We start from the raw sequence: 18,473 nt of genomic DNA, 5'->3' as shown, positions 1-18,473 counted from the left end.
GCCTGAACAGATAGGAACTGGGAGCACAGTGCAGAGATGCCTGTTATGTCTTGATCAAAGTTAGCTGAGTGTCAGACATGCTTGTCTTTAGTTTAAGATTGTTATGGTGGTTGTAATGGTTTTTTAGGTGCAGGCCAGCACCAGAGGAGGCGCAGAGCCTGTCATAGAATTGTAGAGTCATAGAATCATAGAATCAACCAGGTTGGAAGAGACCTCCAAGATCAGCCAGTCCAACCTAGCACCCAGCCCTATCCAGTCAACTAGACCATGGAACTAAGTGCCTCATCCAGGCTTTTCTTGAACACCTCCAGTGACAGTGACTCCACCACCTCCCTGGGCAGCCCATTCCAATGGCAAATCACTCCCTCTGTGAAGAACTTCCTCCTAACATCCATCCTGTACCTGCCCTGGTACAACTTGTGACTGTGTCCCCTTGTTCTGCTGCTGGTTGGTGTCAGATCTGACACGCAGCTAATAATCTGTCACAGGCTCTGGGCCACCCCGGGGGATAGTAGGGCCCCCTCATGGGTCTGTTCCAGTACAGTTGTGCCTGTACTGAGTTAGGTTAGGTTTGTGCAGACTGTCTGCACTACAGTAGTCAACTCATGCCGGCCTAGGATTGGGGTACAGAAGTACCAAAGGTGTATCTGCACAGGGCCTGGCATCTGCAAGGCTCATTTGTCTGGGCTTCCCATTACATGTAAGTGACCTCAGTGTTGAAGAGCAAAGCTGCTCCTGAAAACAGCCTAATGGTGGTTATGCCATGCAGCTGTGTCTTTGTTTCACTGACATTGTTAATTACAAATCCAGGAGCAATTGCATTGGGATAACTTAAGACCTCACTGTAATAAAAAGCAGTGGTGTCTCATGGATGAATTCCCCTCTTCCCACTCTTAAGGGGGACATCCTCTGCCTTTATGTTGCCTCCTGTTACTAAGGTTCCTGCAAACCCCAGGTGTTTTGTGTATACTTATAGGCAAGTGATACAGTATTTATTGTGTATTTCTTTGTCACATTTACTTCTCTCAGTGTCTGTTTTCTCCCTCATGCTCTTACTTTCCAATTAAACTAAAACCATCTATAATCATCCTATTTTTGCAACATTGTTTTTGCATAGATAGATGAGTAATGAAAGAAACCTGCAGTATTCTCAACCATGGACTGCTGAAGAGCAACTTCAGAATCTAATAATCACCGCAAGCTGTAAAAAAAAAGAGCAAAATGAAGATTCTGGGGTTGTAGATTTTCTCTCCCAAACTCTGCTCCTGCAGTGACTCACCCCTATTTCTCCACCTCCAGGCAGTTTGACTCTGCATGCTCTGGTGCAAACGTTAGTTTGAACAGTTCTTCCTCTCAGCAGCAGCAGTTTTTGGAGGATGGGGAAGGTCTAAAATTATTTCTGTGTTTCCCACTGTCATGAACAGTTCTGGAATAATGACTGACCTTGCTTTGTCAGCAGGGTTTGTGACCAGCACTCCCTGCTGCCCATACCTGTTTTGGACAGGAACAGCAAGCAAGGGAATGCTTTTCCTTTTGCCTCAGCGACAACAGCAGCTGAGGTCTCAGAAAGCAGGGAGTGCTTTGCATAACACAACGGGATTTGAATTTCTTCCACCTATCACAAATATTCTAGGTTTCTGTTTCGTCTCTATTCAAGCACTGTCAGTTTGCTTGAGACATCTAGAGAGGGGATAGGAAAGCATCCATGGTGACATAAACAGAGGCATGAGCAGACTCTGGACTTTGAAATCTGTAGAGACTACTCAAATGGGGTCTTGTTACAGAGCCTTCAGTTCTTACTGTGCTGTCATTCTGCATCATTTCCTGTCTTTTTGATCACTGAATTAATCCTTTTTCTCTCAGGTTAGTAGAAGTCCTTGCAAAAAGAATTTTCAGCTGTTTGTGAATATTTTTGTTGTTTCCTGACCCCGTTCACAGATGCTGGCCTCTCCTTAGATATCTCCACTGGGGTGAACAAGGCAAAGCGTTGGTCTTACTCAGCCTAACCCCTGGGAACAGCCCATAAAGATGTCTGGTATTTGCCTGGGAGGTGTAATGCTGCTGTGTTTGGCATGACATGGCATATCACACATCTCCTGGGGATCCAGAGGGTGTGTGAGAGGTCTGTAGACATAAATCTGTGTTGCTGCTGAAAGAGTTGGAATGGAATTGATCAAATGAAAACCCAGTCTGCCTCTCCTGGAAAGGTATTACTCTGCCACATCACCCTGGTATCTATCTGCCATATGGCCACTGAAACACTGTTACCAGCACAAGAAGTTGGTGGGCACACAGCTAAACAGTGAAGGAAAGGGCAATAAGCAAGGACTTGCATTGACACAAAGTGATTGTGTGATGACTCAAAAACAAGCACATTGACAGGAAACTTTACATCTATTGTGTGGAAGTCTGAATGTCAACTAGAAAACACTTGGGGACCTGCATCTGAAAAAAAGGTGTTTAACTGTGTCTTCTCTTTTCTCACCTTTCAGTGGCCCCACCACCATACAGTTATGAATACGAAATGGAGTACCCAGCTGACCTACCTCCACCTTATACTCCTACCCCACAGACTTCCATACAGTATCCCCCACCCCCTCCATACCCTGGATATTCAGGGAAATAACTACATGGCTTCACATGGATATTGACTGCCTGTTCAAACAGCCAACGCCATTGGGACAGATATTATTGTCTCAGGGACAAAGAGCATCCCTTGATGGGGTCACATCAACACATATGGCCAAGTGTTGAAATAACCTGGAAGGGTTGACATGGCTCAGGACAAAGAAGAACAGTGTCCACTCCAGACCGTCATGTTTCACAATCAAACAAAACATGACCAAAGAAACAGCTCCTGGAAGTTAGTGCCTGATGGGTAGTGCTTAGCATCAGCGCTGGGCTTCAGCCGTGGCTAGTTACAGCACGTGTGAGTCGGAATCTTCCCATGTAAGAACGTGCAAGTGCTGCACATGGTGCAACAAGCTTGTTTCAAGCTGCTTGGGCTGGACTCTGGGGATAAAACTCCAGCTGCTGTCTTCAAGTATGTGTTACACCTTTCCTTGAAACGAGGAGAATAAGGAAGAACAAGGAAGACCGAAGCTATTTTCAGTTTATACTTCAGGCTGATGATACCCAACAGTCAGCTGTACATACCGGTCTGATAAGCTGTTGGAGTTATTCAGTAGCCAAAAAAAAAGATGGATGTTTTTGTCCAAGTTCAGGTTGTTCTAAGTGCCTGTTTTTAAACAGTTTAAGAGTATTTTGTGGCCTAAAATGTAAACCTAAACAGCATTTTTGTATGTGAAATGCACTAATTTATAGCTGATTTACTTTATCTGGACCTAAATACTGTATACATTGGAAATATGCTACAATGCCTTTTTTATCACCAAATGGTAACTTTTTTTTTTTTCAATATTGAATCAGGAAAACTCAGAAGTGGGAGAAGAAATACAAACAAAATATTGAAACACCACAGATCTATCTTCAGTTGGTTTGCATAAAGACTTTAAACAAAAACAAAACCCCTGTTGTTTACCAGTAATAATGATCATCAGCCTAACCAAATAGATAAGCATGGAGACTGTGAACATCAGATTACTTTTGAATGTTATCTCAGGCATTTTAAAACTGGAAGTCACCAAATAATATTTTATGCATTTGTCACTATACAAAGTACAGACCTTTATGATTTAAAATGTTCTATGTACTTATGGGGCTAACTGTAGTTTGGCAGCGGATACATGACTTCAGAGCAGAATATCCCTCTTGCCATCCTTCAGTAGTAAGAGTAGTGTTTTTTTCTCACTTCTATATGCAAAGCACAGTGGCAGTGATTCTCTTCAGGAATGTAAAAGTGCTAAATGCCTAGTTTGAATTGGGCCATTGGAGAATGATAGAGCCAAAGGAGCAGAAGGTGACAAAAATACGGCACCTAGAGTTCAGGACAGCTGTGGTCCATTTCAGAGGGAGAGACTGCAGGTTACTGCTGATTCCCAGAGATCAGAAGACTTTTAAATGTTTACCAATGAAACTCTCATCTTCTTTTCAGCTGTGTCGGTGAATGTATTAATGAATAAAAAAGCAGCTTGCAAGAGGTGGTGCCATGTCCCAGGGATGTCAACTGACAACCACTCATCACCCTCTAAAGTCTGATATTTCTGGCATTCAGTCCTGATGCAGAGAAGAACTCGAGAAACAAAACCTTTCAGCTTTGGCCAGAAAAGTTATTCAGAGGCTTTCTTGTAAACAAGACCTTCTTGGCTGTTCTTGTGCAGATTTTGTAGTTGCTTCCAGACTGACTGAGTTTATCTTCTTGAAACTCCACTTGAAAGTGCAAAAGGCCCCTGATCTCACCAGTGTAAGCTCAGAAAATCTGTGCTGTGGCAAACTGAGCCTTGAGTCACAGGCCCATTAGCTACCTAGGCATTTGTAACCCAGTCAGAGGAAAACTGAGCAGTGGTACAGGTTTTGGTTGCTGGTTTCTTCAAGTCTTCTCCAAGGAAAGAAAGTTATATTCTCATTCCTCTCTTGCTGTTCAAAAGTGACAGATCCTGAACAAGTTTTTCTTTAAAATGACTTCGCCTCTGGGCTGTGTCCTGCAACATTTCAGCTGGTAGCTTGACCTCTCAGGAGATGGGTGTTCCTCAGTTGAAATCCTCCCAAGAAGTGCAACCTTCTGCATGCGGTGTTTGGCAGTCCTTACTCAAAGCCATCTGCTGGTTTATCGATGTGCCTGCCAGCATGGTGTTCAGCATGTAGAACAGAACAAGCATAGTTTTCGCTACAGGGAATCCTGTTTCTGCCACATCATTCTATGTTAACCTCAGCACTTTCCAGTTGATCACACCAGATGATAGTGTGTGCCAAAAAAATACCTATAGATAAAGAGCACTGTCATTTTCCCCATTCTTGTATTTAATTTCTTTGTGCTGAATGTGCAGACACACAAATCAAAGAGCAGTTTGTATTTGATGAATCCAGTCTTATGAAATACACAACTATCCTATAGGTCATAAATCTTCCCTCAGAGGAAGAATTTCTCCAGCCATGACATTTGTCAGAACAAATTACAAAGCAAACTTCTTAAATGAGAAGGCATTTCTGGAAAATAAAAGTATTTGCTTGCAGACTCCTCTGTTTTTCAGCTTTGTGATTATGTGTTGTTTCTGATGACGACTGCACGAAGGTCATAGTAACCAAAGTACCTATGACTTACACATAACTTCTTCCAGGGAAAAGTTATGGAAATAGGAAATGGAAAAGTTCATAGTATAGAGAGCAGTTTCTTTGCTATGAAAACACTAGTGAAGATGTTGATTTTAATATGTTATTTAAAGTTCTGCAGATCCACATGTATTGGACCACAACAGACCATTATTTTAATCTCAAAGGACACCGCATCTCTTGTCCTTGCTAAGGGAAGATGTTGCCCTCCCAGCAAACCAGATTCAGAGTAGCCTATTTTCAAAAAGAAGTGATGATTGCATTGGAAAGAAGTGAAACAGAGAGCCAGAGAGAGGAGGGAGTCTGAAAAAGAGTAAAAGAACAGAGCAAAGAAGTTGCTGTATAAACAAATGGAAGTATTTGCTAATAATAAGGTTATATTAGTTGAGTTTATTTGGAAAAGTTGAAATGTGCTTATGCTTGAAGGGTTCTTTTGTGTGGAAACATGTAATTTGTTCAATACCTCCACATTCAGAATTCCTGCAGTGCAGATACTGCTGGCCAGTCGTCAGTGACTGTTTCACATGAATAGCCTGCAGAGAAGTGGGTTAGTGCAAAGAGTTTTCACTTAGTCATGTGCCAGCATGACTAAGAAAGAAAAGAAGATGACAATCTAACCTATGGCTAAGAAAGGCCAAATGACCTTTTGCTTTTCTTACTTGGCAGTGGACATTATCACTGATTTGGTTGGTGACTCTAGCGTTGCCTTGGGCAGTTCACATACTTTGACCAAGTGCTTCTTATTTTGTGGTCTCAGATTGCTTTGCCTTTGGTTCATGATTTCTAGGCTTGGTGCAAAGAGAGAAGGTCACCATGTCAGGAGAACAGAACCTGATCCTATGAGCCTTTCTCCTTGTTTTCCTTGTTCAGCACATTAGATGCTTGCTTGGTTGTGCAATTGCTGTTATAGATTGGGAGCAGCAGGAGTTGCAGGTGCTTACCAGGGCACATATGCTTGCATATGCTCTGATGGCAGTCCTCTTTTGTGGGGAAAAATACTTCTGTGTGATGTCTTAGTTAATCATGTACCTGGGATATGTCAAGTCATGATTCACTTCTTTAACTTAGTATAATTAGGCACTTCTTTAACTTTTTTTTCTTTTTTCTTTTTCCCCAGAAATTGCTGCTTCCAAACCAGTTATCTCCCTGGCAGCCCTCTGTTCCTACAGTATATACCAAACAGCAGGAGAAGCCTATTTAAGAACTAATGACCCATTTGGGAGACTTTACAAATTAGGTAATAATCAGTTGGAGGAGTTAAAAGGCAAAGGCAAAACCAAGTGAAGTTAATATGCTAGGCTGCCATTACCTAAATGGCACACTCTGATGAAAGGATCATTACTGCTATTATAGGCCCTTTTTAATTAATGAAAAATGTAACAATTTACTTTTTTAACGTTGGTAACTTTGAAAAATGCAGTTTCACCAACCTACGCGACCAGATTCTCTCCACAATGAGAGGATTAGATGGCTCCATGGAGCAGCTGGATCAATAGTAAGTGTTCTTGGTATAGCAGAAATAGAGTCTTTCAGGTTAAAGCAAATGTTTTCAAGACTCTTTGTGAAATCACAGTGATGTTTTTTGGATCTAATGGGGTAGTTTATAAAGCACTGATGTCTGTCAGTTAGAATAGTAAATGTTTGGCATTTCTGTATTTGCTTCCATCCTAGAAGCTCTCCAAATACTTTAGTAATGAGAGAAGCAGTATTTTAGTCACTTTGAATAAAATGCAGCAGGTGTTTAGCAGCACGCAGTAATATTATGTAACACACTGAAGCAGAAATTGCACAATAGGACTCAAGGAAATTGATTATATTCCTTCAGGTTTCCTAAAACATCACTGCTTGGGCAAAACACCTTGAGAAGATAATGATCAGGTCCTTTTATCTGGTGGCCCCTATTACAACTTTCCAGTAGGTAACCACCAGTCCAGTGGTGGTTTTAATATTACAGCAGTATCTGAGGTCTGGAAAGCATAGCCTGGACTGTAGTGCATCCACTGTCAAAAAACATCCCTCCCCCTCTGTCATGGTTTTGGGTGCAGCTGAAAGAGATCAACAAACAGAACTAAAGACAAGAGAGGAGGTGGTCCCTCACTTTGCTAAAGGGAAAGAGAAATGGAGAAAACCAAAACGGTCAGAACTTTGTATGACCTACAGCACCTACAGTCAGTGGTGCTGCTGCCAGTGACTCAGTGTAGGAAGAATAAAACAATGATCACAGATTGTGCTGAAGAGCTGCCACGCAATCAGAGCACCCCAGAGAAAGATCTGGGGGGCTCCATCTTAGGGGGCATGTAACTCAAGGTGCTGGAGGCAATAACTAGAGCAAAAATGTTAGTCTGTCCATTTTGCTTTATTAGATGCTCAATATTTACACAGCACTGGAAATGGAAAATGTTAATTGTTTTTGTTGACCTATGTACCATTGGTGTTTTTCATCCTTAGTGGAGATCAGGAAGTTCTGGTCTCTGGATGTCATTGCTACCACAGTGATGACTAAGCATGGACTAAAGCCAAGAGAAGTAAGAGGAAAGCCAGAGAGTTAGGTGTTTCTGCAGAAAGTGGGGGTTTTGTCAGCCTAGCATATGGAGCTGGTTTCTTCATGGAGGCGAGCTGGCCTGCTGCCAGCAAAGGCAGCTGATTTTAAACAGCTGAAGCCTGCAGGAGGGAGGCTGAAGTGGGAACTGTGTAACTCTGGTTTTCCCCAGGCCTGAAATTTCTCCTGACCCCTTTGCTCACTCACAGGAAACCTGCTCAGGGGCAGAGTTCAAGCCAGCCCTGTCTTTGCATTAGTGCCAAGATGGCCATCTTGGCCCATAGCCTTTACAACACAGCTATGACATTTTCGTTTTTGAGAACGTGGGAAAAACTTTTTTCATGGCCAGTAAGCAATCCCCACGTTTCTCTCAGTAGATCCCATGATAGGTTGGACTGGATGGTCTTGGAGGTCTCTTCCAACCTGGTTGACTCTATGTTGTATTGATGGGAAGTCCTCCATTACAGGAGCTGATACAAAGACTGGTACTGTCATTTGTCAGTTTATATCCAAATTGCCTCATCTTTTTTATATTACAGCCTATTTACTGATCTCACAGCCATTAGTTCATGTGCTTACTCAAGACCCCTCAGGGCTGTGTTCTTATTTTACTGCTGCTTGCCAAAGAACTTTTCTGAAGAGCACTGATCACAGGAAAACATTTTCCAAGCAGACTCCCTTCCCTGCCACCCTGCATCACCGCTGCCAGGAGCTGCCGGAGGAAGCTGGGCTCTGCAGGAGGCACCCATGTCTTGGTTTTAAACATCACCTCCTCTGCAGGAGAGGAAGGCCAGCTGTTCAGCAGCTATCCTGAGATCCCTCTCAGCCCAGGCTTTGCTTGTGATAAAATTCACCTCTCCTCTCTCCCTCTAGCTATCTATTTTTCCAAAAATACAAGTGTGGCCACTTAAGTTTAAAAAGAGGAAAATTAAAAAACCTTACCCACATCTGCTTTCTGACTTAGTTCACCTCTGAGCAATGTTTTTTTTTCCCTGTGTATTGCCAGCTATATCAATGTTTCTGTTCTTCTTCACTGTAGAGCATCTTTAACTGGAGGTGAGGATGTGTTAGGGGCAGCTGTGCAACTGCAAAGCCCAAATGTTCCCTGGGGCCACCCTGTGATTTCGGTTCCTATAGCCTTCTGCTTTGCATCTGGGCCTTTATGACCAATCATCCAACTGGGAGATTCTTTTTTACCCTGTTTGTTGGAGTAGAATCATAGAATGACCCAGGTTGGAAAGGACCTTTAAAAATCATCTAGTCCAACCCCCCTGCAGTGAGCAGGGACACCCTCAGCAAGATCAGGTCTCCCTGTGCCCTGTCAAGCCTCACCTTGAATATCTCCAGGGATGGGACCTTAATCACCTCCCTGGGCAACTTATTCCAGTGCTCAGTCATCTCATTGTAAAGGACTTTTTCCTAACATCCAATCTAAATCTGTAATTAATGTCTAGATGTCTAATATTCTTTGGCCTTACAGAGGCAGTAACTCCTTGGTGGCTGGGCTGTGCTTAACTAAAATGTTAATCTGGCCAAGAATCCAGTGAAACCATGTAACAGATTCAAATTCTTTCATCATATCTTGAAGCCTGGCTAACTTGGCAACTATGGGTTGTGTAGATTATACAGCAGCATACATGTAGAATAAATTTGCATACTTGCAAGTAGCCCTTGTCCAAGGCAGAGTATCATAGCAGTGAACCACTCTGTAACACACTGGTCCTGTTTGATAACTTGCCGAGGTGTAAAGGGATACCAGGCTACCTGCTGTTCATTGACAGCTAAGAGTCAAGGCTGCTTCTGTACCTACTACCTCACAACAAGAATTTGTGTAGTCTTCTGATTGGGCTGCCATTGTCAGTTGCCATCATCATTATTTCTTTCATTAAAATACAAGGTCAAGTTATTGTGGGCATTCATCAGAGAAGTGCTGTGGTAGTGCAGTCTCCACTGCTATGCCTTGAGATTTAGGATTGAAAATAAATATGTGCATTCTGCATTGCTTTTCCTCATTTGGTGGTGCTCTTCCTCTGATGTGGAGGGTGAGAGATCAGCCACCTGATTCAGGACTGGAAAATCAGCTGATAGTGTGTGTGAACATAGTGATGAATGTCAAGATAAACCATCGCAGCTGGGTAATAGATTTGGACTCATTACCAACAAACTGTGAACCTCTGTTTAAGAGGTCTGCCACAGCTACACTCTCACTATATATCTATTTTCATCATCTACAAGAGGCTATAGTGAGATGCAAATGGTCTCTTACATATTGGAGGCACTGGCAGAGGTGGCAAAGTTTCCACCAGCTCCACTGTTATTCAATCAAACTAGGGCAGTTAAGTAAGCCTTCCCTGCTGATTAGTGGTCTTTCCCCAGCCTGAGTCCTCACACCCCCCTCTACAAGCACCTGCTGTGTACTGTACACTCCTGTTCTGCAGGAGTTGATGTGTGGCACCCACAAAATGACAGAATAAGTGGGAGACACAACAGTAAATCATCTTAGCAAGAGTCAGTAGTTCCTTTGATTGAAAGATTAATTAAAATTCACATTTTGTTTAGGTTGCTGGTGTTTATTGCTGATTACAATTTCTGGTCAGCTTCTCTGAGTGAAACTGAGGACAAGCTGTGACTAGCGATGTGGTGTAGAGAGGGGATGCTGTATGTCTTAAGGATTGAAGTGCTGCAGAAAGGTAAGATTGACCCAGTAAGAAACCTGGGGAAAGTGACAACACAAATGTGCAGGTTCACTGGTGTTTATCATTACAGTGAGAAGAGTAGCGTCCTGATGTCCCTATCCTTTCCACACCTGCCATAGGTTAAAAAAATAAAACTGAAAGATCAGCAGCCCAACAGAAGTTCTTTCTCTAGTCACTGAGTACAGAGAAGTTCCTTCTTAAGCCCAGTCTACTCAGTGCTAAGCTTGGACAATGAGCATTCTGACATGAACAAGGATAATAAAAGGGACCAATTCAAATCTTGGATCTTGGCCTTGGGAAGTTAAGGAAAAGCAGGTGGAGATCAAGTCTCACTGAAGTTTTAAAACCCTTCTCCATCCCTGAATAAAATACTTGCCTGGCTCATGATAGACAAAGGTACCTGATGGGAGTTTTCATAAATGAAATAGGACAGCAATGATCAGTTGTCTGTGATGGAAGAACAATTCTGGTCTAGGCAGAGCAAATGCATCCTGTTCCCTGTGCTCTGCCAATCCTTGCACCCCTGTAGAGCGCAGTGTGAACAGAAGGAATGGACACATCTGCATCCAGCCTTGGGAACATTCAAGCAATTTTTTGGCCAACTGTGCAGTCTCCAGAGTGCTAATTTTTGAGAAATATGGTTATTTTGTTGTCCATATGGGAATGCCTACCTAAGAGTTGAGTTTGTTTGACTTCCCATCCTTCCTGTATGAAGGATACATTGCTATGAAAGGTCAGTTTCAGTGGATCTAAGAGTTAGACAAACAAAATTCTCAATCTTCTCTGGGCTTCACCTGAAGACTGCATCACTTCAGGTCCATTAGCTCTAGTCCAGCTTGGGTACAAGGGCTGGAAAATGATAGCCAAGGATTTCTGCTAAAGGGAATATCTCATACAGGACAGTGGGAGTGCCTTTGGTGCTGCTGCTTTAAAATATATATAATGCAATGTGTAGTTTATAAATATCTCATTTATGCTGGTTACAAAAAGGAAGCAATAACAGGAGGTAGGGGAAATTCTCAAGTGCAGATAAATCTTCCTGTTCTTCATCTCTTGGAAGGTAAGCTACAAATAAAGATCTTCAGCAGTTTTCAGTCTGCTCTTACCTATATATTTCCCAAGTGGCCATCAAGTATTATTTCTTCCTGATTTTGTCAGCTTCTATTGCCTGGTACATGATATATATTTTAATTGACAACCATTCCAATCACAGTGGAAATGGTATTTTATAGCCAGTGAGGATGGAAGTCATAACTTGAGGAAGTGTCAGCTACTTGTTGGAAATACGAATAATTGATACTGAACACAGTAGCTTTTCACAGTCTCTATTTATTAGAGACGATGCAATCACTAAATAGCTTCTAGTTAGGGTCTGGGTGAAGAGCTGAACTTACAAGTATAACTAGGCATGACAAAATATTCAGGTTTGCCTGTGTAAATACTGAATACAGGGTTGGTAAAGTGTTTTGCTAGTGTCGTTCATTGAAATGTGCTGGCAAGACTTCAGGTCAGGCCTGCATGGTGACATGGAAATGCAATTTTCACATGTCCTACACCTGGGAGAGCAGCAGAAAAGACACAATAGTCAGATCCACAGTGGGGAGGTACAGAGGCTCCCAAGAGACTGCACCACACTCCAAAACCACTGCTATAAGCCCCTTGCCCCCATGACTTTGCTGCTGCCATTACTCCTGTTACTGGTAAATTTGAATTGGGTTGAGTAAAATCCAATCTCACCAAAGGCAGCATGAGAACAGGATGCAACAGGAGAGGTTATGCCTTTTAAAGGGCCCTTTTGGTCTGAGCATCCATTCTTATGGTGTGTTTGGCTTCACCGGTGATGAACATATTCTCTAATACCTGTGTGCTATTTCTGAGCTAGGCTAAGGCTCAACACTGGCTCTGTCACTGACAGTGAGTTTTTCTCATGGGCTGTAGTGTGATACAGAGACTTAACCATCTAAATCTTTTGCTGTGACCATGCCACTGACATCAGTTCTTGTGATGACTGCAGGCCACCAAACCTGTCCTAAGCCCCTTGGCAGAAGGAAGCATTAGAATAGAATCATAGAATCAACCAGGTTGAAGAGACCTCAAAGATCATCCAGTCCAACCTATCACCCAGCCCTAACCAGGAAATCTCCAGCCTTATATAAAAGGCCAAAAAAAAGGACACTTTACCACAGCTTAAACTAAGAACAAGTCCTAGTTATAGTATTGCAAAATCAAGAGGAAATAAAAAGCAGAGTTGCTTGATTTAATGTTGTGTTACAAATTATGCAAAATTAATAATCAATATTAGTTTTGATATCTAGGTGATGATTGTTAATAACTATGAAAATTGTTTATTAGCATTAAATCTTGCCAGAAAACTTATTTGCAATGTTTGAAATGCATGGGTTGGATATTTATGCACACAGGGAACAGGCAGTCTAGAACACTTAGGAAACATCTAGCAAATACTAACATTAAACTTAAAACCAGAAAGGGGTTCTTGGTTTCAGTCATACCACTTGCTCCCTGGGGGACTTGAGAGGCTCAATAGAGCCTTGGGCTGAACACATAATAGAATCTAGTTACAGAATTTCTTAGAGAGAGGCTTTGAATATTTACTGACAAAACAGTATCAAGACAGTACCCACACACTTGAAGGGAGTTCTGTTGGTGTCTTAAGTCGTTGCAAGCAAAGCAGAACATAATGTGGCAGGGCAGAGGAGGCAAAAGCGAAAGTGAAAGCAAAAGCCAAAAGCAGCCATGTGGCAAAAGCCTATTTATTGATTGCCCGAATGTAATGGCCCCTTTGACCACAGAGATTCACCAATCAGAGTGGCACTTATGGCACTTTGCCAAACATGACCACATTAGGTGAAGTCATGAGCTTGCTTTCCCATATTTGGGAAGTACAAGTCTGGGCAAGTCTTCAAGAAAAGCCTGGATGAGGCACTTAGTGCCATGGTCTAGTTGACTGGATAGGGCTGGGTGATAGGTTGGACTGGATGATCTTGGAGGTCTCTTCCAACCTGGTTGATTCTATGATTCTCCCTGCGCTCTGCTTCCTCCAAGCAGAGGGAAGGAGATGGTGGGATCATGCCTGGGCAAGGCAGGACATGTATTTTCCATGACAAGTTGGCAGCAGCTTTCAAAAGGAAAAAAAAAGGCAAATACCCATCTTTCACATAGGGAAGATACATTCTCTCAGGTATCTCATCTGAGCTGAAGAGCTTCCTTCCCACTCAAACCTGAACAGAAGCTGCAAGTTCAGTTTTTATGCATCAAACAGGAAGAATCCTGTCAGCTGCCCTGTTGCAACAAGGCACAGCACCACAGAGCTTTGCTTTCTCAGACAATGCCCATGGCAGCTGCATTTTGTGGGGACCCTGTGCAGTGAGGGAGGCAGGGGGTGATGGTGGAGCTGATCTGCACTGCCATCACATAGCCTTGGAGTAGGCTGGCTGCCCCCACCATCCCTGTCCTTGGACTGCCTTCATCCCTGGTGGCTGGCACCTCATATCTAGCTGGGATATGCCAGTTTCTTCTCAAAACATTACCATAAATGTAAGCCTAATGAGACTGAAATCAGCAGGTAGCTTGGCAAATTATCTTTTTATGATTGTAATTTATTTTCACGCATCACTTCATCCTCCCTTTCCTCAGCTGCTGTTGAGCAGAACTATGAGTACACGAGTAAAAGTCCCTTGACCCCAACTCTTCTGATTTGAGTGTAATTCCTCCTCTCAGTAGGGTGAGACGCTTTGAGCTCTTTGTTTCTCTGTTTTGAGAGAGGACAGTGAATGCACTGACAGGTAAAATCCCAACACAAGATAGCTGAGTCTTCCACAGATATGGTCCTTCATCATACCACATCAAATCAATCACAAGAAGGTAATCAGAAAACCGTCACAAACAGAATTATTTCACAGTGATCTGTGCTGTCTGTGGGCAGTTTTCTTATAAGTGCCCAAGTCCAAATCATGGCAATCCCCTGAAGAAATGACAAGCAACGTATTTGCTCTGGAAAAGACCCCTTCACTCCTATGTAACAGTAAGGGCAAGGGCAGGATGTTCATTTTCAAAATTAGTATAGTTTATTAATTTTTGTATCCAGGAATTTTGCCACAATACTTAATTTTTGATAGCAGGTTCTTCACATGATCCTGAAAAATACTACACAGATGAAAAAGCAGAGGCACTCTAGAACACTTAAAGTATAACTAGCAATAATACAAACATTAATTCAACTAATTGAAACTGGAAAGAGAATCTTACAGTCAATTATACCACTTGCCCACTAGAAGGACAATAGGCTTCTTTCTGATTAAGGCAGAAGGCACTTGGATTTAGTTACAGGGAGGCTTTTGAATATTTACTCACAAAATGTTATCTGGATTCCTGGGGCTAAATTAAAGTTTCAGACAGTACCCAAATGCTTGAAGGGAGTTTTGCTGGTGTCTTGTTAGTCGTTGAGGCTTCTGGATCTTCCCAGGCTCTAAAAGGGAGTTGGGACAGAGGCAGACTATATCTGGCCTGATCCTGTTCCTCTTGGCCTCCAGACTTGGCACAGAGGTTTGCAGAAGTTCAGGCAGGATGTCTTGCAGATGGGCACAATGTCACGCTGGCTAAGTGAGCCTACCTCACAAAAGCACTTAATGCTTATTCCTGGTAAGCTAAAGTAATTCCAGGTACATGAGCCCAAAGCATCAGGGCTTGTTATTATGCAGCAAAGCTGGCTTGGAACTTAGCAGATATAATGCTGCAAAGCAAACAAGGCAAAGGCATGGCAGAGCGTGGCAGGATATAACATCAGAGAGCACATATGCAGTGGCAGAGAGCACTGAGGCAGAGCACATATTTGCCTGCTCAACTCTTTTTTTTTCAATTCAGCCTGAGACTAATGGCTCTTTGACCACAGATTAGCCAATCAAAATGACAGTTTGCCAAACTTGACCATATTAGGTAAGCTGGGGCTTGTTTCACCCTTTTAGGGCAGCACACAAACAAGTGTATAAACATGTGTGGGTACCTGTTTATGAGAGAGAGGAGACTTAATGACACCAAGCCTTTGTCTTCCTTTCATGTGGTTGCTTCCCCTGTCAGTAGGAGAGAAGGGGGATAGGGAAACATATCTGGACAAGCCAGGACGTGTTTAGGCCTATTTTGGCCTTCCATGACATCCTGCAGAGCAGGCACCACTAGTCTGTGATCTGGGGGGGAATCTGTCACAATGCATTAGATTCTCTATGCCTATAAATACCTTCTTTCTGACTTTGTGCTTTATCTTGATCTGAAATACTCCTTTTTATTGGAACAACTGCTTTATTAACTGAGATACTTTCCCCCTTTTCTCCGTTTCCCAGCATATAATCAGGATTTTTATTGGCATCAGGGTGCTACACTGCAGTGTTCTGCCTGAGTGAGAGTAACTAACTTTAAAAAAAAATGTTCTTCCCCATTTTTTAAAGAATGGGTGAATTCTTTTCAGGTGGCATTTCCCAAAGTGCAAGAAACAGCCAGGTACAATTTTTCTGTTCTATGAAACTTTGAAAAAATACCCAAGCCTAATAGGAGTTCTTAATAGAAATACTGACATAAATGGGCATAGGCAAGCCTTGCCCACCACTAGGGCACAGAAGAGGTGGCTTTTGCAGGGCAGAGCACAGCCAGTGTACAGCACGCCCATCAGCTCCGAGTAAAAGCCTAGTGCATTTATTTTAGTCATCCTTTTAGGATGGGTGGTTAAATCCATGACTTGAAAAAATTTACAGGATGAAGAGCTTCTCTATTCTTGACCCTGTTCTCACCATGAAATAATAGTGCATTTTGGGATCTCTGCAGAGCTCAGCAAGGTAAAGAGTTTTTCAGCTGACAAAAAGGAGAGGCATTTTCGTGAATGCCACAGAGGTGTAACCTCACATAACCTCACTATATTTTCAGGAGATAGCATTTCAGAACCAACTCTTTTTTTTCTTTTTTTTTTTTTTTTAAGTTTATTTTTTGATAGAGATTCCCCACAAGGATTCTAGGATAGGAAAGACTTTTACAAGCAAACTTCTCATGTCAGCCTTCCTTAACTAGCTATGTGTGGGCAAGAGGTTTTGGGTCCAGTGGTTGGTGATTTGAGGAGGGGCTTAGCAAGACAGATGCAGACTGGCATGCTGTGGCACTATGGATGTTATTTGTTTTCTTTCCACCTTGGTGGCCTGCTTCCAGAGCCCAGGGCCTTCACAAACCTTGTTTCCATTAGGGATGAAATGTGTATACATTCATTAAAGAACTGGCTCATGAAAGGCAGCATTAGCCTGACCAGGAGAAGGGCTTGTGCTGCCCACTGGCTTATGCTGCTCTGTCAAGGGCCCTGTACTGCTGTGCAGAGGGAGAATAGCTGAGTCCTTCAACATTAGCAGAAATATTCTCACTGCAACATGTAAAGTGTGTGCTTTGGTCTTTTATGTGTGAGAACCTGTGGTTGTGACATTGCTTTCTTGATGATAATCTTATTTTACATCAGTTACTTGAAATGGATCATTCTTCCAGCAAAGTCCTTTCTCTTCTGTGTGCCATTTCTCATACTTTCATAGCCCTTGTGATAAGCAGGTATTTGTTACATGTATATTACATGCTGATGTGAAGCCCAATTTCTCTTCAGCACAGAGAAGAGGTGGAATAGTTAATATCCCCTCGCTCTGAGAAACGCTGCAGAATAATAACATGGGAAGCTGAAATAATCATTGTGCCATCAGTTGCTCTCCCTTGGGCCTGCCTACAAGAAGTCATCTGAAGAACTGTTACAGGAAGGCATGGATGAAGATTGCCTGCTAATTTTACTATCTGTAACATAATCTGTTTATTCAGAACAAGCACTCTATCTTCTCTGCTGTGATTTGGAAGAATCTTAATCTGACATGATTTATTTCATTCTCTCTCCTTAGTAATTAATATTGCTGCATGAAATCTGAGGCTTACTCTTTATTGCAAGCAATGTATTATGAAGTGATTCCTCTTGTTGAAGAAAACATAGTCTATTCTTTATTATTAACTCTCTAAATCTGCTTTACTTTTATAATGATAGTGTTGTCTTCTGAGATGCTAGTTAAGTGTCTAGACTTTTGTTCTTATAGCAGAAGAAAACTTGATTAAAATGAGAGCAGGAATAGTATAGAAAAAAAAACATTGTTCATATAATTATTTAAATACAGCCTTTCTTTGAGTTTCAGCTTCCCAAAGGTGAGTATCTGTTGACAGCCTTATTTCTGAGCCACCCAAGGGACAGTGGCTCTATTTTGCAGAATGGCTGGGTTTCCTTTTCTATTTATTGTGCTCCGGTTAAGTTTGGCCTCAGTTTCTGGAACTTGGGTGAGAAGTAACTGAGATTCCCTGTGGTGAGTAGGGAACCTTCTCCCCTCTCCCACAGTTCAAATTTACCAGACCAGCTTAGACAGCTTGGAATTAAGACAAAGCTGTGCTTTACAGCAAAGCTATATTTAAAAGCATGTACACACAATACATTGACATGTATTTACAATTATATACAATTTAGAAATCATACAGAAATCCAGTCTCCCCCTGCCCAGACAAAGAAAGCCCAGAAAGGACCAACACCTCCCTCTCTCTCCCTAGACAGAAAAACAACCAGCAAGGCTTATGTTATCTGGTCAGTCAAGGGATTAGAGCAGAGTGAAAGAGCAGCAAACTGATCCAGTACCCAAGAGCCAAGAAGAGCAGATTGTTTATACATTGGCTTTTTATGCCTCTTAGTAAACTAATGAATTATATAGACTTTATCATTATCATTCTTTTACAACCAATCCCCTGTTCATTCAGCTTCTGTACCAATTTCTCTTATTAGAATATTCCAGTAAGCCTTAAACCACCACACTCCCCCAGGGAAAAAATGAGTTGAGCTTGTAGCTTAAGCAACCTTGATTCATGGTTTAGTTCCCTGGGCCAGGTTAAGTGCATGTCACAGTGAGTTGCCCCTGATCAACTGTGAGATTGGTACAGTCAGATGCCTC

At 42.3% G+C, this 18,473-nt stretch overlaps 1 protein-coding gene across 1 annotated transcript in view; it reads left to right on the top strand.

Moving 5' to 3' along the window:
• Nucleotides 1-2,919, top strand: part of CYYR1 (cysteine and tyrosine rich 1) — a 59,997-nt gene extending 57,078 nt beyond the window's left edge. The window contains exon 4 of the mRNA XM_064152371.1: nucleotides 2,493-2,919. Within this exon, the coding sequence (XP_064008441.1) occupies nucleotides 2,493-2,626 (134 nt within the window). The 3' untranslated portion in view covers nucleotides 2,627-2,919. The remainder of the gene's footprint in view (nucleotides 1-2,492) is intronic.
• Nucleotides 2,920-18,473: the final 15,554 nt, after the last annotated feature.

The sequence above is a fragment of the Pogoniulus pusillus genome, chromosome 12 (assembly GCF_015220805.1).
Source record: "Pogoniulus pusillus isolate bPogPus1 chromosome 12, bPogPus1.pri, whole genome shotgun sequence".
In the NCBI taxonomy this organism is placed as follows: domain Eukaryota; kingdom Metazoa; phylum Chordata; class Aves; order Piciformes; family Lybiidae; genus Pogoniulus; species Pogoniulus pusillus.
Note: the sequence above shows the minus strand (reverse complement) of the source record. Positions and strands in the feature narration are given on the sequence as shown.